Here is a 26,223-nt window from a genome sequence, read left to right as displayed (position 1 = left end):
CTAAGACAGGTTTAGATATGAGAGAGGAAGATTAATTCTGGACATTAAAGTGAGATGTGTGCAGAAGAGTAAACTTGAATGATATATCCACATTGAAAGGATGGATGATAGTTCTTAGCTTAGGAAATGTAAACCCATCAAGGTAACAGAGTCAGTTCAAAGGAGGAAGGCCAAGTGATTAGGATGGACTTGAGAGAAAGAAGGATCAATAAAAACTAGAAGTCAATATCTAAAAGTAGTCCAACACATGCCAGCATGTAAAATGGACATTAACCAAACAAAGATGATTATTAATATAAAATAGAAAGACAGAAGCAACAATGATAGAAACAGTACACAAGATTGGGGGGGGGGGGTATAGGCAAACTTAGAAATGGATCACTTCAGTTATTTGCAAGTTAGAACAATTGAAATAGACTTTTTTTCAAACAATTCAATCTGAAAACTAAGGAATATTTTAAGATGCCTTATGTATTATTAAAATATAAGAAAAAAGAGTCTTGGGAAAACCCTCCTTTATTAGCTTCAGTACAATATGAGCAATTTAGATGAAGAAAATAATGGATGTTTTATTATAACTAGTTACACAACTTATATTTATTTAGCAACAAATTTTACAAATATTAACATGAGTATTATATTGGTAGATATGGGCAAAAATGGGCGGACAACGATAGGGGGACCTAGTTTTGAAAGCCGATTTATCATAATTTTTTTGTAGGTTTCCGACTACTTTTTGATTGTATTTGAAAGATTAAGGACTAAGCTTAATTTCCAAAAGGAGAAAATATTTGTACACGTAAAAAAAGTTAGGAAAAATATTTTCACGGCGAGCTACTCAATTCAGCTAAATTTTGAAGTTAAATAAATTCATTGTAAAAATCCTTTAAAAGATAAATATTAGTTTTCTGGGTCTATTTCAAAGATAATTAGTAAAGTAAAGTCCATAGATATTGAATTAAATAATAATAAAAAAAAAACCCTTGTTTGTACAAAACATAAATTAATTAGCCCAAAACCAAGTAATTCTGCCGTTCGCAAAACGCAACAAACTGAAGTTTTTCTAAACACAGAATATACGGCGGCCCAAAATTTCAGCCAGTCAAAAGACTGAAAATGACGTCATGTAATTAAAAGCGAGGAAGGGGTGTGATGATTCCCCCTACCCCAGACGTGCATCCGTACATTCCTATTCTGAACGTTTGTATAAATTTTTCCATTTTTGTTTTTATTTAATTATTTTTCTATGTTCCTGTTTTTATATTAATTTTCTTTTTTTTTTTAATTATTGTTCAATATAACAAATATGTTATGCCGAAAGTTTCACATTCTTGCGAGCAAGGAAATTATTAAAATCTTGCATATAAAAATTATGTGAAACCTGTAATTTAAAAAAAAAAAAAAAAAGTAGAAATATTTTTTGTCAATTTTAATTTTTTTGTGTGAAAATGTTAAATAAACAATTCTTAATTCAATGGTAATATCAGTAGTTAGAGAAATTCATTTTTCTTTGAGTTATATCGAATTCATTAATACGGACTTTAAGGGCGTTTTTTGTAAAGTTCCTGTAAAAATTATTTTATTTCAGTTTTATTGTTACAAATTATGATGCTTTATTTATATAAAAAAAGCAAATATAAAGTCTTGCGTTTTTTATTTACTACTGAAAACCATAACTTTAGTGAAGGTATTTTTTGTTTAAACAAAATAATACATTTGCACTCAGATTTAAATAAAAATAATTAGTTCATTATATTCCACGATCATTATTTGAGAAATACTGAAAATTTCATTAAAATTGGTTAATTTCCTGATTTTTGATGATTTTTTAAGTAAAGGGAGGGGTCAAAATGTTTATACATTTTGAGCATCGGCATTCACTTTGCCTGTACCTATATATTGCTATTAACAATTCCTTAAAATTGGTTGGTAACATGTGAGAATAATTGGAAATAAAACATATTGACCATAAAATGTTCGCATAAATATTGGGGTTGTCGGGGAACAGTTCTCAAGTGTATATAAAAAGAAAGTTATTTTAAGATAATTTAAAGTAATTTTATGTTAGTTGGATAATTGTTTTCATTTCAAATACATTAGTTTGATCATCCATAGATAGGTGTCGTTAAATGGAAACAGAAAATCTCATTGACAGGGCTGAAACTCCCAAGTAGAACCATTTTTCAGTGTTTTAACAAAGTCCAGTGTCTATTAAACCGAAGATATCAATGAGCAATCAAACTAATGAATAACGTTATTTAAAATAAAAATGTTCTTACATGCCTAATTCAGCACTCTGGTCCTTTCACAAATACGAAAAGAACATACTTATATAACATCACCAACAGGTTTTACAAAGTGAATTGTTAGAACATAGGAGTCTATAAGGCTTGGATTTCAAGACAATTATTGGTAACTAGCAGGACCCGTTAACCGGCGTTGCCTGGTGGAAGCCCCCCCCCCCCTGCAAAAACATAAATTACGGCTGTTGTTGTTGGCCACTGCCGTCCCTGAACAATTGCAGACACTGGCAGGCATGGCCGAAATGAAATATTTTGGCTTTCACCAGTGATTAGTGCTGGCTTCGGGTGATAACATGCAGGTACCGTTTGAATTAAAAAAAAAAAAAAAAAAAAAAACAATTAAGGGAATGCATAAATCAGTATAAATTAATAAAAGTACAAAAAAAAAAATGGTCCATTAGAATAATAATGGAAAGTAAAAACAGAAGTTTTAGAAGTTAGGGTTCTCACTGTATATGAACAGTTTAGAACGATTAAAATCAGTGGTAGCAGTTCTTGCTGTTTCTGGTTGTTGTTCAAGTATTCCTTTTCTTTTCAGCTCTTCCACTAATAGTATTAATGTAAATTCCAATTTTATGTCATCTTTTTTTAACGTGTAAAACAAAACAATTACGTCTCTTTTCAATTCAATTCTTTGAGTATTGTCATGTTAAGAACGAAGTTTGGAACAGACATCCCAAACTCCCCATATTAAAAATGACGTTCGGAATAGACCCCCTCCCAACATCCCCATGTAAAGGACGGCTTCTAGAGTAGGCAACCTGTTTTTGTTGAGGGGAGGGGGGATAATTCTAAATTTAACCATGATAATCGTCAGTATACCCAACTGCAGATGCAAATAAAAAAAATATATATATTGAGGGGGTGGCAGTGTCAGTAGAAGAGAAGTAGATTTGTTTATCATGCATGCATACAAACCTGGCAGCCAGGGAATTACAGTGCATAATACAGGTTTTATATCTCTATAATTACTTGTCTCTGCAAAATTTGAATGAGATTTTCTAAATCAGCATAGTCGAAAACCATTAAAAGTTGTCATTCTAAAGAAAATTGTGGAGGTGGACCTAATGTACAAATTTACCCCACATCAATAAAAAAAAAAAAAAAAAAAAGTTACCCTGTGTGCAATGTCGAGAATCCAGTAGATTATATTGCTGAAACATTTTTAATTTGGTGACGATCATATTAGATTTAGGTTCAAATAAAATACATTAAAAAAATATAACTACGTCTGAAAAAAGTATAATTAATTACTGAAACAAATATACAAAGTGAGCGAGAGAGAGAGGAAATAAATGTTTGTTGTTTTTTCTTCAAAAGAAAAAATGTAAAAAGCGAGCAGGAGAAAAAGAGAGAGAGATAGGGAGGGAGGGAGAGAGAGGAAATGCAAACTTACGCCATTAAACGTAAAATTAACACAGCAATTTACTCAGAGGGCAAAAGTAGGCATCATTGCGATGCCATATTTGAATGGTACATTAGCATTTGTTTAGCATGCAAATACTATTAATCCGGAATATAGGAATGATTAGAGGTCAGCCAATCAGATCAAGAGGAATTAGTCTGGGGAGACTATTATTTTTGAATCAGAAAAGGGAAAGATTATGTTATGTCTAGTAGTTTATGATCCAGTTATGAAGGGTGAAACCCTATATCTGCTGAAAGTGCAGAATTTTTTTTTTTGGGGGGGGGGGTGATAGGACTTGACATTTAGTGAGAAAATAGGAACTACTTCCTCTAAAGATGGTTGCGATTCTGATGATGTTGCTCCTAGGATAAAATGTAAGATTTTATTATGACTAAATGTGTCTAAAATGGCGTTCTAAAGTTACATAAGACAGTGACTAATAAATTTGTATGTGGCATCTGTTGTTAGAAACCTATGCTACTTTGGTCCAGAGAATTTCTGCAATGAAAATATTATATGCATATGGAGATTAGCAGGCCACCCTGCATTGCCCGGTTGTAAAATGCAATTAAATATGATATCCTAATGAATGCCGATTTCTTATTATATGGGACCCAATATATAGGGACCAGTGCACCACCACTGAGAATCGAAGCCAAAACGTTTAGCTTACGATTTACTTTTCTTTGACATTAATACCCATGCCATGAAGCCATGTTTGCTGCAAGGCTAAAAATTAAAACATGAACCAATAGCTATTAGGTTATGCATGCATATTCATATTGCAGCCGTTCGACCTTAACTTGGCAAATTCCATTTTTGTTTTTAATTTTCACACTTCTGTAGAGATTTTCCTCGGCTAACACCTAAATATAAAAATGGATTCACGTACCCTATATATTAAGTTTCATGCCTAGACAAAAACCGACAGAGGAGTTCTGTAGGCAAAATTTTTTAAAACAAATATATAAACGCATACATAAATATATATAGAAAGAGGTTTGCGTTTGCTTTAACCTTTTTATGCAAATATTACGCAAGTATAGATCATGTAGAATATCTGCATGAATATAATTACCTTACTCCGGGATAATTGCGATAGCTAAAAGTGCTCTTTCGGCAACCACGCAGATAAAGTGCACTTTTATTTTAGTTAACGCAATTACCCCAAAGTACGGTACATGTAATAGTTAACTAAAGATGATAATCCTATAAGAAAACCGAAAAAAGTTGGAATTAATTAAAATGAATATTATAAAAAAAATATGCAAATTACCTAGATCTTTTGCAGATGAATGCAATTTCACAACCCATATATAACAAACTTGTATTTTCTTCTTGAATAAATACAGAAAAAAAAAAAAAAAAGGGTTTTTAATATATCAAGACAAAAAAAATTAAAGGAGTAAAGATCATTGGCAAAATGTCGTAAGAGTCTTGAATAAAAGTTAACTGTAAACATCTCACAACATATATATATATATATATATATATATATATATATATATAATATATATATAATATATATAAAATAAATCAATTCTAACCGACTGAAATATTTGTGACAAACGCGAATATTTTTGTTTGATTATCAAACTTTAACCAAAATTTTAACTTAATTGTTACTTCGCCCTGCAACTATCACCGGCTACAGAATTTACATAAATCAGTAATTAGCACAAACAGGGAGGGGATTTTTTTTTTTTTTTTAATTAAGATATGAGAAGTGGCAGTAAGATTACTTAGATAAAAACCAAATGCAGTTTTCTTTGGTGGAATATTGGTTTCAATGTGAAGGGAAACAATAAATATGAAATAAGTAAATTTAAATATCTAGTGCATTTTAACAATTGAAACCACTTTTATGGTGTTGGCAAATTGAATAAATAGAATTTAACAAGTTGCATTTGGCAGTTTTTTTCATTGCGAGCAATTCTAATGAATTCAGTTTAGAAAAACTGACTGTGGAAAAGGAGAAAAAAATCGATGCAAAATGGTTGTAAAGATTGGGGGAGGAAGTGAGAGACAGGGACCAAACACCGCGGAGGGGAGAGACAGGGACCAAACACCGCGGAGGGGAGAGACAGGGACCAAACACCGCGGAGGGGAGAGACAGGGACCAAACACCGCGGAGGGGAGAGACAGGGACCAAACACCGCGGAGGGGAGAGACAGGGACCAAACACCGCGGAGGGGAGAGACAGGGACCAAACACCGCGGAGGGGAGAGACAGGGACCAAACACCGCGGAGGGGAGAGACAGGGACCAAACACCGCGGAGGGGAGAGACAGGGACCAAACACCGCGGAGGGGAGAGACAGGGACCAAACACCGCGGAGGGGAGAGACAGGGACCAAACACCGCGGAGGGGAGAGACAGGGACCAAACACCGCGGAGGGGAGAGACAGGGACCAAACACCGCGGAGGGGAGAGACAGGGACCAAACACCGCGGAGGGGAGAGACAGGGACCAAACACCGCGGAGGGGAGAGACAGGGACCAAACACCGCGGAGGGGAGAGACAGGGACCAAACACCGCGGAGGGGAGAGACAGGGACCAAACACCGCGGAGGGGAGAGACAGGGACCAAACACCGCGGGGGGAGAGACAGGGACCAAAGACCGCGGGGGAAGAGACAGGGACCAAAGACCGCGGGGGAAGAGACAGGGACCAAAGACCGCGGGGGAAGAGACAGGGACCAAAGACCGCGGGGGAAGAGACAGGGACCAAAGACCGCGGGGGAAGAGACGGGGACCAAAGACCGCGGGGGAAGAGACGGGGACCAAAGACCGCGGGGGAAGAGACGGGGACCAAAGACCGCGGGGGAAGAGACGGGGACCAAAGACCGCGGGGGAAGAGACAGGGACCAAACACCGCGGGGGAGATACAGGGACCAAACACCGCGGGGGAGATACAGGGACCAAACACCGCGGGGGAGATACAGGGACCAAACACCGCGGGGGAGATACAGGGACCAAACACCGCGGGGGAGATACAGGGACCAAACACCGCGGGGGAGATACAGGGACCAAACACCGCGGGGGAGATACAGGGACCAAAGACCACGGGGGAGATACAGGGACCAAAGACCACGGGGGAGATACAGGGACCAAAGACCACGGGGGAGATACAGGGACCAAAGACCACGGGGGAGATACAGGGACCAAAGACCTTGGAGTAGTGACAGGGACTATGACTGTGAGGGAGTGACAAGGACCAAGACCGAAGATTATTTCCATCCACACGCTCTTCATATCATTTAGCAACAAGAGCTTTCATAAAGAACATTCGATATTTTTGGTACTCATTTATGTCACGTATTTTGTGAATAAAAGAAAATAACCGCATTTTTAAAATAATCATTTCATAACTAAAAGCGAAATTTTAAAATGTTAAGTCAAAAATATGTCGATATGAATTTGTTTTCGCTTCGTAATCGTTCACAAAATATATAAAGAATTGATTAGTTTAAATAAAATATTGCAAACATTCTAAACTTACATATTTCCTTAAAAAATGTTATTTGTAAAAGAAAAGTTTACATAACTATGAAATTAGATTCACATTTTTTCTTTTCTAATTATGTAATTTTCAAACATTGTATATTCAGATTAAAATAGCTCTAATGTAAATCGACTTAAATTGGATAAATTCAGAAATACAGAAAAAAAATATGGTTCTTGTGCACTTTTGCCACCGTACTAAAATAACGTTATTTTGAAAGCCATTTTTAACATGTTTTGCAACTGTGATTCCACCTAACAATTTAAGTAAAAAAAAAAAAAAAAAAAAAAAAAAAAAAAAAAAAAAATATCGTGAAGCTCGAATTTAACCTAAAAATTAACCTTAATCTATTAAAAAATAGCGCGCACCAAAAAAATGAATCTACATTAAATGGGGGGGGGGGAGGGTCTATCCATATTCTGGCTTTATCCTTTTAAAAGGCAATTTGGAATAGATCAAACAAGGGATGGTCAATGTCAAGTTCTTTACAACTCCCCCAAAACCTTTAAAATGACTACTTTTAAAGGTTTTCGGTGGTACTGAAATCACATTTAAATTTGGGGCAGAGGATAAGTAGTTTTCATGATATGAAGGAATTTTTTTCAAAAGTGAGGGATCACTTTCCTATATAAATTTAACGTAAAATGAGCACCCACATTTTGGCCACCTAGTAATTTCTTCATATAAAACAAATTTAACTGTGATATTCGTTTTCAGCACCTCCAAAACCCGGCGCTGTTTTATTTTTTTTACTAAGAGATTCATCATTTTTTCATCCCATAATTTAGGACGCTAATTATGCTGTCAGTAAGTTTACAAAAACATACTTATGTTTTTCGTTTTTTTTTTGTTTTTTTTTCATTATAGAACTTTTATAGTTGTTAATAGGTACTTCTACAGTTTAATATTTCAGAAAAAATTGTTTACATTAAGGGGCGGTGGAGGGGGCGGGTGGTGTTGTGGTAGTAATTAACGTGCCGACATTAACCGAGCAGAAGAATCGTTTAATATTTCACAAAAATTCTCTATACATTAGGGGGCGGTGGAGGAGCGGGTGATGTAAACAGAATTTTTGTGAAATATTAAACGATTCTTCTGCTCGGTTAATGTCGCCACGTTAATTACCGAAAAATGGTTAATTAAACTACAGAAGCACTAGCAGTGTCAGAAATTTCGTGAAAATAGTGAATAATTCCACCCCATCTTTCCAAGCTTATAACTCCTCGAAAAATGTAATTCAAGCCCTAATTTTTTTTTTCAATTAAAGGAGTAAGGACCAAGGTTTTATTTAAAAAAAAAACAAAACAAAACAATGTTTTTTTTTTTTTTTAAAAGGTTTTAAACTTCGGACTTTACAGGTAAATTTCTAAAAAACTGATTTTTTTTTTTGTTTTAAATTTGAATATATTATTTATTGACCTTTTCTCTTCAATTTGTGATATATAAAACTATTAAACATAAATTAATTATTTACTTTTTAATAGACATTTCAAAATGGGGGGGGGCGTGAAAATGGGGGGGCGTGAATTTAAAAAAAACGTTTGTCTAAAATATTATATTCGGTTTATTGGAAAGAACATAAAATTTCACATTGACCCTGAAAATATCGTAAAAATAGAATCAATAGAAAAATTTTGATAGATTTTTAAAATTTAAAAATATTGAGTTCGGAAAATTCATTACTGTTTTAAAAAAAAATAAAAATATTTTTATTACTTTTAAAACAACTGTAATAGTTTATTTTGGAAGTATAATCCATAAAGAAAATAAATAACCCACTTTTAACAGAGAAATTACGAGATTTTTATATTGTATTCGCAGTTTCGTGTTAGGGGTGTCAAAAATTCCTACAAAAATTCTGATACTGCTACAGAAGCACCTGAACTATACAAGTTCTATAATTGAATACCAAACTCAAAAAAGAACGAAAAACAAAAGTATATTTTTTTAACTCTTGTAAACTTACTGACAGCATAATTAGCGTCCTAAATTATAAAAAAAAAAATGAACGAATATCTTAGTAAAAAACAGCGCCGGTCTTTGGGGGTGCCGAAAACGAATATCACAGTTAAATTTGTGGTACTTATGCATTTAACGAACCAGACGTAACTCAGCATTTGCTCGGCTTTGTCCGGCGCATGCACTATCAGAAATTTCGTGAAAATAGTGAATAATTCCACCCCATCTTTCCAAGCTTATAACTCCTCGAAAAATGTAATTCAAGCCCTAATTTTATTTTTCAATTAAAGGAGCAAGGACCAAGGTTTCATTTAAAAAAACAAAAAAACAAAAAACAATGTGTTTTTTTTTTTTTTTTTAAAAGGTTTTAAACTTCGGACTTTACAGGTAAATTTCTAAAAAACGGGGGTTTTTTTTGTTTTAAATTTGAATATATTATTTATTGACCTTTTCTCTTCAATTTGTGATATATAAAACTATTCAACATAAATTAATTATTTACTTTTTAAGAGAAACTTGAAAATGGGGAGGCGTGAATTTAAAAAAAAAAAACGTTTTTCTAAAATATTATATTCGATTTATTGGAAAGAACATAAAATTTCACATTGACCCTGAAAATATCGTAAAAATAGAATCAATAGAAAAATTTTGATAGATTTTTAAAGTTTAAAAATTGAAAAATATTGAGTTCGGAAAATTCATTACTGTTTTTAAAAAAAAAAAAAAATATTTCTATTACTTTTAAAACAACTGTAATAGTTTATTTTGGAAGTATAATCCATAAAGAAAATAAATAACCCACTTTAAACAGAGAAATTACGAGATTTTTATATTTTATTCGCAATTTCGTGTTAGGGGTGTCAAAAATTCCTACAAAACGTCAACAGCCGGATAAAACCGAGCGTTGACGATAAAATAAAAACAACGCTACAACAAAATAACTGTACAATGAAATTGTAAAATGTAGAAACAAAAAAATTAAATAAATAAAAAGCAAAAACCTACCGTTCATTTATGTTTTTTGTTTTTTTTTAAATTATTGTTTGGAATTGTTTTCTGTTTTCAAAATAAATACATATAAGACAAGTTTTTTTTTGTTAACTTCTTTTTTTTGTCTGAACTGTTTTTTTTTTTGTTTTTTTTTCAATTTTTAACGTAAAAAAGGGGGGGGCAGGAACAAGGATTATTTGTACATTTTTTTCGCCAGAAACAAGGATTTGTAGAAAAGTTTGATAGAAAAGTAACTTATCTTGCCTTTGATAATATTTGTTATATATTTGTTTTTTGACAACTTTTTCGAATCTATGTGTACAGTAATACAAACCCCTTTTTATTTATTAGTGGAAGGTGGGTTTCGGCCTTCCTATTTGGTACAGTGACCAAGAAACCCTCCTTTTCGGCGGGGTCGTATCCACCGAAGACCCAGACCGATGTCACAAGTCTGCCGGCGGTTAAAAACGGACTTGTCGATTTCTACCGTATGGCCTGGGCCTCCAATCTGCCGGGGATTCCTAAGAAAATAGTCCCTGCATATATCACACAGGAAAATTTTCCAATCCACGATTGTGTGGCGAGAACGTAACCCACATTCGCGATGGAGATTTTTTGTAGATGCCATCTTGAACGCCCATAAGTATATTATTTTTATGATACACGCGATGGTTAGTCGGGATTTTGAGAAGGTGCCAATCCTAATGGAGGTCCATCGACGACATGTTACACTTCTACACCTCCAACCGTAACCGTCGGAAAGGCTTGTTCTCTTTGCAAGTACACAATCCTGGCCAAAATGTAAATAAACACCTTTTCTCTTCTGCCAACAATTTCCGTTGCTGACAAAAGTTTAGTGCAGCCTCTGGGGTCTGGAGCTGGTCCGCAAGGTTTGTAATATTCATTATTATTTCGTCAGTTATCTTTTTAAAACAAATTTTTTTTTAAACTCTTCAAATAAGCGTTTCTTGAGTTGTGACACTCTTCCAATTGATAGCGAAATTCTCGTCTGCTTAATCGGCAACGCTCGGTTATATCCGGCTGTTGACGTCATGCGTCGGACAAAGCCGAGCAAATGCTGAGTTACGTCTGGTTCGTTAAATGCACAAGTACCAAATTTGTTTTATAGGAAGAAATTAATAGGTGGTTAGAAAGTGGGTGCTCATTTGACGTTAAATTTATATAGGAAAGTGATCCCCCACTTTTTGAAAAAGTAATTTCTTCGTATCATGAAAATTATTTATCTGCCCCAAATTTATGTGATATTCGTTTTCAGCACCACCGAAAACATCTAAAGGTCGTCATTTTAAAGTTTTATGAGGAGTTGGAAAGAAACTTGACATTGACCCAAGGGATGTTCAAAGCAGAAGCACATTAAAGAAATAACATTAGAAAAAAATATATGGACAAATTATTAATTCGGAATTAACACATCAATAAAGGAAAAAGTATAAAGAGTGCGTCTTTACATAAATATTTTGTTTCGAAATGCGAGATGTTTATGAATGAGTACTAGTTTGAAAATTTCATCCATAACAACCAAGATTAAAATAAATAAATAAAACAACACTTCTACTCGTCCATGGCTGACAGAATGGGAACAAACTACCCTCGTGAAATATAATCAGTTTGTAATTTCGTCCAGATTCTAAAGTTAAAAAAAAAAAAAAAATGTACCGAATCAATCGGCCGAAACGTTTTGAACATGTAAATATCAAGATGAAAACCGTTTCGAATAGTACAGCTATTCGAGTTGTGTTGGGGGAGAATGACATGAACAAATTAAACGAACATCTTAATTGAATTAAAGCTACTTCTGCAAGAATATGGTTTCCAGTCACTAAAATAAATAAATAAAAAGGCTCGAAAGATTTTTAAAATGGAAACTAAATTATTTTTTTTTATATACAAATTTGAATCTACCGCGAAAATGAATAAAAAAAAATGAAAAAGGGGCGAAAGAGATTTGTGGTATTTATTTATTTTGCGATTGTGCAGTATAGTTAATAGAAAAACTGGAGTGAAAAATCAAATAACTATTACCAAATGCAATACCTACCTGGAGAGCGGTTTTATTTACATTTAGTTTTTCCTTAAAATTTAAGCTTTAGATTTTGCAACGGTCGCCGCCGCCTGCGTTCAGTTTCGGAAACACAGTTTTATTTCGTTGAAACGCTATCTTATCAGCATATGAAACTCAAAATGGTCACCGAAATGATAGTTTAGTTGAGGGGGGGGGGGCGATACAACTAAGTTTGACTCCAAGAAAAAAAAAAAGATGCTTATTCAGAGAGTCGACAGATCGATTTTTTAATATGTCGTTTTAAGCAAAATCAATATTATGTACTTAATCGTCATGTCCAAAACAGAAAAATATCCAAAACTTACAAAAATCCATTAATTAGAACAACTGCTATCGTGTTTTTAGTAAAATAAATTTAAAAAATGTCTATCGCTATGAAGCTAAAATGTTCGTCGCTATTAAAATGTAATCTAAAATTTGCATTCTGAATTATGTCTGTGTATACACTCTTTAACGTCTAAGAAAAATACAATTTTACCCAATTTTCCGTAAAAATTACTTCTAACCATAAATAACTTTCTACTTGATGAATTTTTGCAATTTTTGCATATATTAATATTTTCGATATGATATACGTAATATTGTTTTGTTTAAAACGACATATTTAAAAAAAATCGATCTGTCGACTATCTTAACAAGCACAAAACAATGAAAATTTTCAGTAGGTACCTCCAACGAGACAGATTTAATCCTCCCTCCTATAAGTAATACGTCAATAAGATGTAACTAATTTATTATAACTTTTATACCATTTAAAAGAAGTTGCAAATAAATTCGTAATATTTAAAAAAAAATTTTTTTACAGCATCCGAAAATGATGAAAATGCGAAACCAAAACCGTGTTTACATTATCGACGCTTTAAGCAACGTTCCTATGTAGTGATGTTTTTGAAGCCGTAAACATACCCATGTTAAAAAAAATCTAACAAAAATCAACTAATGGTCATATTTTACTAAAATTTTCGATACTTATTCAATTTAAAATTAACTTAAAAGCAGTTTTCGTAAAGTATGCGAGGGGAAATATTTTTTTTTTAGGTGTTCTAACCTCCTCCCATACTTCATGTTACGAAAATTAAAATAAATTTAGGTAGATAAAAATTGCAGCATTTTATAAAGCTGAAGTGTTTAAATAATTAAAGTTATATATATATATATATATATATATATATATATATATATATATATCCTTCCTTTGTAAAAAGTATGCACAATTATACCATAGACACAAAATGACGTAGCTGTAGCTGACAGTGCTTAAAATCATAATTTTACACAAAAATTTGACATTCCTATTGTTCAGCGATTCATTTTTAATTAATGAACGAATTGCAAAAATGTGAAAAGATTGGAAAACAAATCAAAATGAATAAGTTAGGGTGTCATATCACTTCAAAGCATTACGTATAGATGTTTTAAGACGGAAGTCGGTAATAATCCAAAGGTGGGGGATAATTTCTTTCGCAAAAAAAGTCTGCTGGAAAACTGATCACGCAACTGAAAATTCACTAATCACTTGCCATGGTCCCAACGTGCACCCTTCTGTTGCACACGAGTTTAAAGTAAATTAAACGTTAATGACAACTAAATTGCTAAAAACATTGAAGTCAGATAAAAAGAGAAAAAAAATAATTAACAAGCATTTTTGATTCAAAAAAGATAAGATTTATTTTTTAGTCGCTACGAAATAACAAAAAAGATCATGGAGTTGCTAATATCTGAGGACATTATCGACCACCTCAAGAAAAAGAACTTACTTTGTGAACAACAACACGGATTTACTACTGGCAAGTCAACTACCATTAATCTCATTGAAGCCCTGGCCATTTGGACAGAGGCATTGAGTCATAATATACCAGTTGATGTTATCTTTCTGGATTACGCTAAGGCCTTTGACACCATCCCACATAAGCGACTTCTTACACAACCGAGTACCTTTGGGATCCGAGGCTATACTCCACAGTGGGTTCGTAGTTTCCTCCCACACCGCAAACAAAGAGTTGTAGTTAATGGAGCTTGCTCTGAATGGGCAAATGTGACTAGTGGTGGGCCACAAGGTTCTGTTCTTGGCACACTATGCTCTTCGATGCTGATATCCCAGAAAAGCTGGAAGGTTTTGTTCTCATGTTTGCCGACGATACTAAGATCTTTCGAGCCATCGCCAACCCACAGGTTACTCAACACTCCAGTCTGCAGAGTGAATTGGATCATCTCCAATACTGGGCAAACAACATGTGTATGCAGTTCCATCCCAAGAAATGTACAACAATGTATCTAGGTAATAACAATCCCAAACATCCATACACCATGAGATACAGTGATGGTAGCTGTTGCACTCTGAACGAGACCAATGAGGAGAAGGATGATCATTGACCAAAGCATGTTGAAACTCCAGTCAATAAGGCCAATCAGGTTCTCGGAACCATCAAACACACTTTTACAGATCTGGGCAAAATATCTTTCTTGCTTCTCTACAAGTCCCTAATCCGCCCACACTTGGAATACGTCTCTGTCATCTGGTACCCGAAACTGAAAAGGATGCCCTGGAATGGGTCCAGCGTAGAGCAACAAAACTTATACAGGGCATTTCCAATTTGCCCTACTTGGAACGCCTTGCCTACCTCAATCTCCCTACTCTTGAATTCCACAGAAAACGCACCGACATAATACAGGCCTACAAGATAAGGGATTTCGATAACGTCTATAATAGACCTTGCACCAAATGTGACAATAGCTTGTTCACTCCAGCCCTGAATCCATCCACGAGGGGACACAATCTAAAGATGCAGATACAACATCATCCTGGCTCTCGTGGACAGTTCTTCTTTAGAAGAGTTACCCTTGTTTGGAATGGGCTAAGTTTTCACACTGTTAATGCTCCTTCAGTTATTGCCTTTAAGTCTTGCCTCGCAACGGAATGGAAGAACCACCAGGACCTTGACATATGGTCTCAATATCTTTTCAGGTAATCAATGACCTTTACCTTAAGAAAAAAAAAAATCCAATGTGCCTTGACGGACGTTTGATTTGAGTTTGCGCACGACAGCAAGTTAAACAAACTCGATTTAATGTGAGCGAATTCGAGCCCCACCCTTCCCCAATAAAGGGGCTCGCCCTGCATTACGTGTAAAAACACCCCGGTTCGTTTGACAACATTCACTTAGGAGATGAACGCGCCCCAAGCAATAAACTGAACTCATCTTCCCACTTCAGCAAAGAGGGTGGGTGTGGGCTAATCCTATGATTTTCAAGTTTAAACACCAAATCAATGAAAAGTAATAAATAAACTAAAGTCCTGCATAAAAGATAATAAAGTGGAATCATTTAATGTTTAACTACATAATGTAATTTTGTGAAACGGTGTTTACGTGTACGTTAATTAAGCATACACGTGAACGTAGACGCTGTTGCTTAATAGGTATCTGGGGAGTTGCATCCGTGGCGTATACAGTTCCAACTATGACAGGAGAAAGATGAATAAAATATAGACACTTATTATTTTTTCTGAAACATTTTAAATATAAATTACAGCACTTGTACAATTTAACATCCCTGGGCAAATTTAGAAAGCGATTCTCAACATTGAGAGAGTGAGGAGGAGGCGAACGGAATTGTTCCAAAATAAAAACAATTTGTCGAAACGAGGGTACTACGAGCGCTAAAAATACAATTATTATGCATGATTTTACGCTGACATAACGTAAAAGAATCAGTTACATTAACTAAGATGAAAATCTCCGATAAAGGCTAAAAAATTATCGAACTCCGAATCGTAGTTGAATTTCTTAAAATAAACATACTCGATTATTTTCCGCAAGTTATGGTATAAAAATATTTTTCGGCGCTACTATAATTAGGACGAAATTTTGTAGTCGATAAATGGAGCTTTCAGATGAAAAAAAGAAAAACAAAAAGACAAAAACAATGGTTTCTGATTTTTGTCAATTCTAATAAGTTACAATATTAGCTTCCAAATTATGCAGTCGAAATTACCTGAATATTACTGAATTATTAAAAAAAAAAAAATCGTGTTAGCAGGTGAAAAATTGCCGCCATCTAGTTTAAATTGAAACGGAAAATTACCTCGCTTTTGAACTCTGTTTATTTTTTGGTCAATTTTTATGACGTGCCCCAGCCTCCTCATGTTAAGAACAGCTTTCGGAATAAACACCACCCCCATGTTCAGAACAGCTTTCGAGATTTGTAGGGGGGGTATTCCAAAAGCCGTTCTTAACATGGGGAGGTTGGGGTGCTTATAATACGCTGGGGCACGTCGTAAAAATTGACCTTTTTACATTTGTTGACAAAAATAATTTGTAAATTTTCTAGAAAAAAAACATTACTGTACTTTCACCTAACAATTTACGGTCTTCATAAAAACCATTTTCTTATTAAAAACAACTTCTGTTAAAAAAAAAAAAAAAAAAGTTTACTGCCAATTTTCTTAAAAAAAAAAAAAAATTCTTGAAAAAAAAAAAATAATAAAGTACTTTCACCTAACAATTTACGGTTAAAAAAATCTTTCTTAAAAAACTTTTGTTGATAAATTGAAAAAAAAAAATAAATAAAACAAAAATAATAGTAAAGAGAATCCGGATCCAATTCTGCAAGAGTGCAGTTTCTTTTTATTTAGAATTTGACTTTTAAAAATCATCATTGATGCACGTATTTGCCTCGTAAGATGTCATTCGAAAAAAAAAAAAAAAAAAAAAAAAAAAAATCTTACATTGATCGTTTTTTTTTTTTTTTTACCTAAGAAAATCAAGACTTTAATTAAGAAACTGTATCTCTTACATTGTTGCTTTTGATCTCGATAGTTCAAATTGAAGTGTCTCTCCCTTATAAAATATTTATAAAAGATTGTGAATCAAAAAAAATAGCGCCTCTCAATAAAATTTGATGTAAGGATTGAAGTTTTGCATGCGCGCGCAAACACAAACATGGTGACCAGTGAAAACAATATGGAATACATTGGATAATAAAGGTGCTATCATAAAAACTACTTGTCAGCGATAATTTGAAATGTCATCTTCGTTCAAAACCGAATAACACTAAAAAAAAAAAAAAAAAAAAAAATCAATATTTTAAAGGTTAGTCTTTAGTCGGTGCTTTATTGGTGCACATTGTATTTCCTATAAATATTTTTTTTATTATTAAATCGAATTCTAACCAAGAACACTTCTGTTAATAGTTCTAAAATATTTTTAATTCATTTGTCACCATTCGAAAGTCTTTAGCTGTAAAATAAATCAAGCGATTGATCGTGTAGTGAAAACAACAAACGACTAAGGAGAAAATCAAATATAAAATAGATTAATCGCCAATATAAGTCACTTTCTTAACTATCTGGCTTAGTTTTCGCGTTTTAAATGCTCTTCATTTCATATTTTACGAGTTGGTAGCCAACAAGATGGCCGCTGACAGCCTTCATTGTTTCCCTATGTGGCCATCTATTTTATTAGCTACCAATTGGTAAAAAGTGAATATTTGTGATGAAAAAAAACAAACATTTAAAACTACTTAAAAAGACACAAACTAAGCCAGGCGATTAATATTTTTTGTATATTTGACTTTTGTTTGACTTCACAATCTCTAAAAGTCATTTGTGTCCTTAAAATGTGTAAAAAAAAAATAATCCTCATTGTAATATAAACATTTGGAATATATTTCAATCCAATAATTTCATTGAGATTAAAGCAACATGATGATCGTTATAGTTTTATAATTTGTTTCAATTGATAATTTAATAACCAAACTAACGTAAATTTAAATTTGTACTTTCAAAATACCATTAGAAATTTATAGTTGTGAAGAGAGAAAACAAGTTGTTGTTTTTTTACATAGGCATCACCACTTACTAAGGCTCAGAGACCACTCGAGGATAAGGGTTAAGAGTGCACAGTAGTCAATTGGACAATATAATGTTAGTAATGGATATCGGTAAATTTGTTAAATTAAGTGGAACGGCTCATCAAAAAAGGTAAATTTGTTAAATTAAGTGGAAACTTGTTTACGTTGGACTTGAAGACAATGAGATTGTAGTCAGCTGAAAAGCAGGAAAACGGAAGACAGTTTCACAGGCGTACACTTCTAAGAAATAAGCTTTGTTCATGGAATCTATGTTTAGGTTTAGGCACAGATAAAGAGTGGGGGGAATTATTGATAGTGTTTTCAACTAGACGAGTGTTTCTTGTGAAAGTTTGGTGAGGAGGGAACCATAGGTTGAAGCTCAGTCGAGCACATGAAAATAACCATAAAGCTGAGACAAACTAGCAACATCTCTTCTGTGAGATAAAGGTTGCAAAGAAGAGAAAAGGACATCTACGAGGCTACAAAGTATTTTGATCTCTGTCAGCTCCTGCCCAGATGTGGCAACAGTACTCCATCCTTTGACTCTTATATAGATAGAGAATTGCATCAGCAGTAAGATAGATATCTGGATCGATAGAAGGATTCAACCATTTTCCCAGCGGCCTTGGCAACAGATTTGATGTACATGTTCCATTTCAGATCAGGAGTAAAGCCCAAAAGCGTGTCAAAACATGAGGCCTCCCCAAGACGAGAGCCATTCATTTCAATTGATGCCAGATGAGGATCAGAGCGTTGATGATATAAAGAGAAAAGCTTGGTTTTAGATGCATTAAAAGTAACCAGCCACTCCTTTCCCTGATCAGGGGAGAAAATCGGAGAGAACTTGGTCTACGGTCTTAGATGTGCTACCATAGATAGTAGTGTCATCAGCAAAACTGTCTATGAATGATGTAAGGATGTGATTTCGAAAATCATTAATGTAGATCATGAGAGTTGGGCCCAGGATGGACCCCTGAGGGACTCCAGCAGTCCAGCATTAATACTGTGAGCTTCTGATGTTTGCCCAGCAACTACTACTCTTATGAACCTATCAGAGAAATGATTTAATAAAGATATTTCCAGCTATAAGTTAAAAGCAAAAAGATTCCCAGACAATACCGAGAATTTACAACATGTTCGACAATAAATTCAGGAATTAAAATCAAATGAATACACTTCAAATCATATCACAAAAATAGCTTAATTCGATTAGAAAGAAATCGAAATGGTAAATTGACATTTCAACTCTTCATAATATGACTTGTTGCGAGGCATTCAAAAAGTAATGCCTGTTATTTTTTATTCTGTCCAAGTGAGTCAGAGGGGATTGCAAACTGCCTTGTTATAACGACTGAACTTATGCATTCATAACCTGAAAGTTTCATCTGTTGCAGATATTGACGGTGCGAGACGTTAAGAAAGCAACCCCTGTCATAGACAAGCATAGAAGCGTCATTGAATTGCTGCAAAAATGCATTAAGAATGGTGGGGACTAGAAAAATAAATTCTGGAGCACAAAAATGCACTCGTTTTAATGGGACCACTTCCGTCTCCGGAGCTCAATTTTTGTTTTAGTTCAAAAAAAAGGGGGGGGGTAATTTTGGAACGACTCTCGTATATAAAAAAACAGGTATTTTCTTTAAATAAAATTTTGAAAGTTTTGGCAATTAAATTACTAAACCAAATTCTTATAAGACTATAATCTAAGACGGTTAATATCTTAATCTATTTGTAAATTATTGGATTAAATAGTTTCCTTTTAATGCATTAGGATTTGCTAAAAATTTTAAAGTTAGTTTAAATGCCTTCATATTCCTTGAAAATGTTGAACAGTCACAAAGTGATTCATTCTGTTGTTCAGTTATTGACAACCTATTAAATTAATCGACTTGTTAACGAATCGAATGCATGTTTGGTGGATTTAATTCCATAATTCATTTTTTTTTAATCAGATTAAAACTTTAAATATTTAATTAGATTTAAAATGTTTAAATACATTGCAAGATTAATCTATTCCAGGCATTTTTACCAAGAGCCAACATAAAAAAGGTGAAAAAAAAATACGTTACAAAAGGCAAGTAAGTTCCTATTTACAATGCCTCCCCCATGGGACAGAGCTAGACACCAGGGTCGTTTTTTTAACGTGGAGAAAAGGATCAAAAATAAAAATTGTCTCAGTCGTGAAGGATTTCTGCTCCACTGACAGAACAAGAAATTGAAGTGCATCATCTCTAGAACAGATACTACACTTTGATCTTGTCCCGAAGAAGGCAAGTTAAGTTATTTTCTTTTGTATTAACATATTTTAAGGCGTTTTTGGTTCAAGAGAAACCGCGTGTTCATTTCTGTTAGATTTTTTAAAAATTCTAAAAACATTACATTTTTGCGCGATTGGGGGCATTGTATTTTACGAGTATTTTGTTTAATTTTCGGTATATATGCAGAGAAGTTACCGTGCTGAAATAACGTTTTTATTTAAAACCCCATTGACATGGAGATGGTGGATTTTTTTTTTTTTTTTTAATGTAAAACTTGAACTTAAAAATAGTATTTTTAAAAATAGCACGGTAACTTAACTTTCTTTGCACAAACATCTAATTTTCGATTTTCAGCAATTATTAAGAGTACTTCTCGTGCAATGTGGTGGCAGTCATGATGGTTTTTCGTTCCAACTGAACAGAATGAACGTTATTGTTTCTTTTTCACTAAAACCGTTTTACATTATGTTAAAATACAAACATTCAAAGATAGAAGAGAAACTTTTCTTGCCTTTGGTAATATTAATTAAGAGGGAATTAAGAAAAAAACATTTTTTTTTCTTTTTAAAGGAGACTTATCGGAATAATGCAAAGCTCAACAATTAAGATGGATCTTATAGAGGGAATGAAAAAAAAACAAAAAAAAACAAAGATATAAATTTAATCGTTCATTTAATAGAGAGATCACAAAAATTAAGGGTACGGCTACGGGATGTATATGCTCTTTATACCTAGGTATTTCGAAGCCTAATGCTTCTCATCAGAAGAGAGAAGTTTTAATCTCTTATTTTGCTGGCTCTTGTTAAAAGTGCCCTCGATTAATAGCAAAACAGTGTGCAAGTTTCATTGAGGCGAGAAACAGAGCCACATGAGAAACGTTCACATCATTTTTTAGGGGAGGGAGGGGCTCTACTGCTGAAGAAAAGAAAAGCGGGGAATACGAAATGGAAAGCAGAAAAAAAATTCAACAACCGAAAAAAAGTAAAGGATACATCCTGAGCGACCCGCTCTTAGTTCCGATTGCCAAAATATGTTGTACTGGGTCGTAAGCAACCGATGTGGGTTGGAATGGAAATCCGTGACGCACGGTCTGAAAAAGAGGAGACAAAAAGCATACACAAAGAAAACATCAACATATGGAAAATAATGACAAAAAAATATTCACAATTAAAAAAAAAAAAGAAAAAACTAAAAAAAAACTATTTATGCACTTATCGCACTGAAATAACATTTAGCAAGCCATTCTTAACATGAGGAGAGTGTTGTGTAACTTATGTAGTTTAATCTATTTAAGAAAAGATATCGTAAAACCTGTAAATATTAAAAAATAAATTAAAAAACAGCGCGGTACAGTAAGTGCATAAGCACCAAAAAACTAACTAACAATAGTAAATATTTTTGTTTTTAATACTGAAAGAAAAATACTTGTGTTTTGTTTAAGATAAGGTCGACAGATCGAATTTTTTTAATGTCGTTTTAAGCTAAACCAATATTATGTACGTAATTGTCATGTCGAAAATAGAATATCCAAAAAATTACGAAAATTCATAAAGTAGAAAGTTATTCATAGTTAAAAGTACGTTTAATGGAAAATTGGGTAAAATTGCATTTTTCTTAGATGTTACAAAGTATGCTGAAGCGTTCACGCACAGGGGACCTAACCGTGACCTTCGTAATTGAATTGGAACGAAAAATTTTAATTTATACCGACATTTTAGCGATAGACTAGTTTTCTTTTTTAACTAAAAACACTATAGCAAATTATTCTACGCGCTTATATTTCTTAACTTTTGGATATTTTCGAAATGACAAGTAAAACATTTTAAAAATCGATCTGTCGATTCTATCTTAACAAGCGCCAATACTTTTAAAATCAAGTAGACATTTAAAACAGGTGGGCACAAATTAAAAGAAAAAATTCATTGTATTTTATTATTGGAATCGTTTGAGATGAGTAATTTGTATATTTATTTATTTGTGGACTGTTATCCTCATTTTCATTTGCTTCACGATGTTTCGGCCAAATATTTCTCTGGCCTTTGTCATTATTTATTTTATCTTTACGGTTACTGTTTCCGCTGCTGCACTTCTGGTTGCCTCTCTTCATATTAAGAATGTTCCTATTTACTACGCCTCCCCACGGGACAGAGTTAGACACCAGGGTCGTTTTTTAACGTGGAGAAAAGGAACAAAAATAAAAATTGTCTCAGTCGTGAAGGATTTCTCCTCCACTGACAGAACAAGAAATTGAAGTGTAGAAGAACAGATACTACACTTTGATCTTGACCCGAAGGCCAAGATATTAAGAATGTTTATAATAACATTAAGAAACGCCCCCCCCCCGCCTTAACATGGAAAGGAAGGGGGGTTACTTTCACCTAACATTTTAAAAAGATACCGTAAAAAAAAAAAAAACAAATTAAAAACGGAAGTGAAATGAAAACAGTAATTGTTAAGAAACCCTTTATGTGTTAAACCACCTATAATTTGGGTAGAATATTTTGATTCAAGGGAACAGTTTTCGCTAATAAGGTACTTATGTTCCTATTTTTACTTTGCCTCCCCACCGGACAGAGTTAGACACCAGAGTCGTTTTTTAATGTGGAGACAAAGAACAAAAATAAAAATTGTCTCAGTCGTGAAAGATTCCTCATCCGCTGACAAAACAATCGAAGTGTAGCAATAGCATCTGAACAGATACTACACTTTGATCTTGTATATAGTTTATTGCCGGTAAAAATTTACAATTTAAGGTGGAAAAACAAAGAAAAAAAATCACAAACAAGAAACATTTAGATTAAAGTTGTTTTCTAACAATTCTGTACTTTCACTTAACAATTTAACAAAAATATCGTAACAATTGAATTTAATTCGAAAATACTATTAAAAAAAAAAAAAATAGCGCAGCAACAGATGCAATAAGCATCATAATCTAAATTAACATAGACGGTGGCTTCTTGTCGATAGTGTCAGATCTGTATTATAATTCAGTCTTTTTTTTATTTTTTAACCATAATTTGGTAATCACGTTCAATTAAATGTTGCAATGTTGTATTGCTTTATGAAAAAAAAATGACTTTTTAATTTTCGATCATAAAAAGGTTATTGAATAGGCTTGTAGTCCATGCCAATTCGGAAAAGGAGTATCGATTTAAGAACGCTTTGTTTGTTTTAAGAATTAAAAAAAAAAGTTAAAACAATATTGAAAATAGAAAACGTACAGAATAGTTAACAGAGAATTCGTAAACCAAATAATTTACATAAAACGCATAATTTCATTCTAATGCGTTTTATATAAAAAATTTTAGAGGGGGGGGTACGAAATAGAATGTTAATTCGTCTATACTCCTACCACAGGATTCAAAATAAACATCTGTAAAATAAATAATTTTAGCTAGAAAAAAATTAAATCATTTGTCAATGTACATTGGTTGTCCAACCTGCAAAGGGCGTTTATTCCGAAAGCCGTTCTTAACATGGTGGGGGGTATTCTGACAGCCGTTCTTAACATGGAGAGGTTGAAAATAAAATGCTTTCCGGAATAAACACCCTTCAACATCTCCGTGTTAAGAACGGCTTTCGGAATAACCCCCCCCCCCGTTAAGAACGGCTATCGGAATAAACACCCTTTGCAGGTTAGACAACCAGTGAGTGCACATTGACCAAAATCATTAAAATTTGTTTTAATAATTTTGTCTCTAAGAAATGTAGAAAGATTATTTTTTTAAGTGAGGCGAGTAGAAAAATTAAATTATCGACGCAAACAGTTTTCATTCGATCGATAAAATAATCGTTAAATATATTTGTGTTACATTTTTTATTATAATAGTCGACAATTTTTATTTATAAGTAATAAATTAAATAACATTTTATACAGAAAACCTTTAATAAGGTTAACACTAATATTATTAACGTTTAGCATTAATAACAGTATTATCATTAATATTAAAAAGATGAGGAAGCAATTCTTACGTCTTGTGGGAGTATGTTTATTATTGTCAAAATAAAAATCAATTTTTAAGGATTACATTTTTTTTTTAATTGTTGTTTGATTTAATTATTAAACTCTAAAAACATTAAATTAAAATTAAAAAATAATGGGGTAATTTATTAAAATTGAGAGATTTAAAAAAAAAAAAAAAAAAAATTGTTAAAATTTTGTTTTTAAATGATTTTTTTTTTTTTTTCGTAATGAGAAAATTCGCTACTGAATTTGTTAAAATTTAGCATTTTGGGTTGCAATCGACTGATTTGCAAGGATTTATTTTTAATATAAAGTGTAGAAATTTCAGGAAAGCACAGCAAAAAAAATAAATAAATAAATACATTTATCATGAGATTAAAAAAAAATGACAAGACGAAAGTTAAAAACCAGGAGAAAAATCAACACGTAGAAAATAAACAGAAAAAAAAAATGGGGAATTATTTTGTATATTTTATTTTATAAAAGTTTGTAACCACATTTTTAAAAAGGTGTTTAATTCATTTTTTTTTTTAAATCAATATTTTTAAACAGCATAATTACATCATTATTAAATGTGCGTGTATAAAACCATTATTTAACAATTATGAAACTTTGTGATTATTTCACAAAAAATTAAATTATATAAGCACAATTAAAAAAATAAAATAAAACGGTGCTTGTGCACTTTTGTTACCGCGTTATTTTTAAATAGTTTTTTTTTTTTTTTTTTCAGGTTAAATTCAAGTTTCACGATATTTTTTTAATTAAACTGTTAGGTGGAATCACAGAAGAGTTACAAAACACCCTCCCCATATTAAGAATGGCTTTCAAAATATTATTTCAGGTAACAAAAGTGCATAAGTACAAAAAAATGAAAATAAAAAATTAGCATTAATTAAAAATTAAAATAAAGTAGATTATTGCGTCCCAAAAGAACACAGTAAATCTCTGAACGCGTTATTATCTACTGCTCAAACGATATTTATTATTATTATTTACAGGTTGCTCTTACTAGTGTCAATAATTACTATGATTAAATGGCATAGTTTTTCTCAACCATTTTTTCGTCTGATTTCCTCCTACCTTGCAAACTTCGAAGTGTTCCGAACGAAGGGTCTCAGTAATTTCCAACTCGGTCTTTGTTGTCGTGTTTACGGATGACCTGAGGCCATCCAACACTCCTTTTATTTTGAATTTTTTCATTTTATCCATCACCGTTGACATGTCAAATGTCGTTTGTGTTGTGCGAGAGGTAACAACATTTCCATTAGAGGCCAGGCACAATTCACCATTGCCTCCTCAGACTGCTGCTTCGTCAGTCAGAAAAGCAGGAAGCAGTAGAAGTAGTACAAGCAGCAGTAGTATCAACTGCAACAGCGGCGGCAGTAGTACCAGCAACAGTGTCAACTGCAGCGGCGACGGCAGTAGTACCAGCAACAGTGTCAACTGCAGCAACAGTAGTATCGGCAGTAGTATCAATGACAGCGTCGCATTGAGTTCCACCGTTCTATAAATTTTCCTCAATACTATTAATTGTGTAATACTATTTTACTTTTATCTATATACTAACTAGATCAGGAACTGTCCAGGATTTAATGATAATCTCTGTGCGTTTTTACCGCTAACATCACATCATTTTTATTTATTTCGTGTATATATATATATATATATATATATATATATATATATATATATATATATATATATATATATATATATATATATATATATGTGTGTGTGTGTGTGTGTGTGTGTGTAAAAACATTGAATTTTTGTAGTAGAATTCAAGGATGCTTTTCAGCATTAATTTATGTAGGGAGCGAGTTTTAAAAAAAAAAATCGGTGGCAAACGCGCATATGAACCTAGTCGAACGTGGCCTACGCAAATATATGGCCGTTCGACTAAG

General features: G+C 33.1%; 1 protein-coding gene across 8 annotated transcripts in view; it reads right to left on the bottom strand.

Annotated features, from left to right (window-relative positions):
• The window catches only part of LOC145239883 (syntaxin-binding protein 5-like), a 678,091-nt gene extending 652,403 nt beyond the window's left edge, over nt 1-25,688 (bottom strand). For all 8 annotated transcript variants that reach the window (XM_080103493.1, XM_080103494.1, XM_080103495.1 and 5 more), the window contains exons 1-2: nt 25,400-25,688; nt 21,345-21,442 (exon numbers count right to left, since the gene is read on the bottom strand). In XM_080103493.1, coding sequence (XP_079959619.1) covers nt 21,345-21,442; nt 25,400-25,540 — 239 coding nt within the window. In that variant the 5' untranslated portion in view covers nt 25,541-25,688. The remainder of the gene's footprint in view (nt 1-21,344; nt 21,443-25,399) is intronic.
• Nucleotides 25,689-26,223: the final 535 nt, after the last annotated feature.

This window comes from Euprymna scolopes, chromosome 19 (genome assembly GCF_053919585.1).
Source record: "Euprymna scolopes isolate OS-2025 chromosome 19, ASM5391958v1, whole genome shotgun sequence".
NCBI classification, from domain to species: Eukaryota; Metazoa; Mollusca; class Cephalopoda; order Sepiida; family Sepiolidae; genus Euprymna; species Euprymna scolopes.
This window is presented reverse-complemented; position numbering and strand designations above follow the sequence as displayed.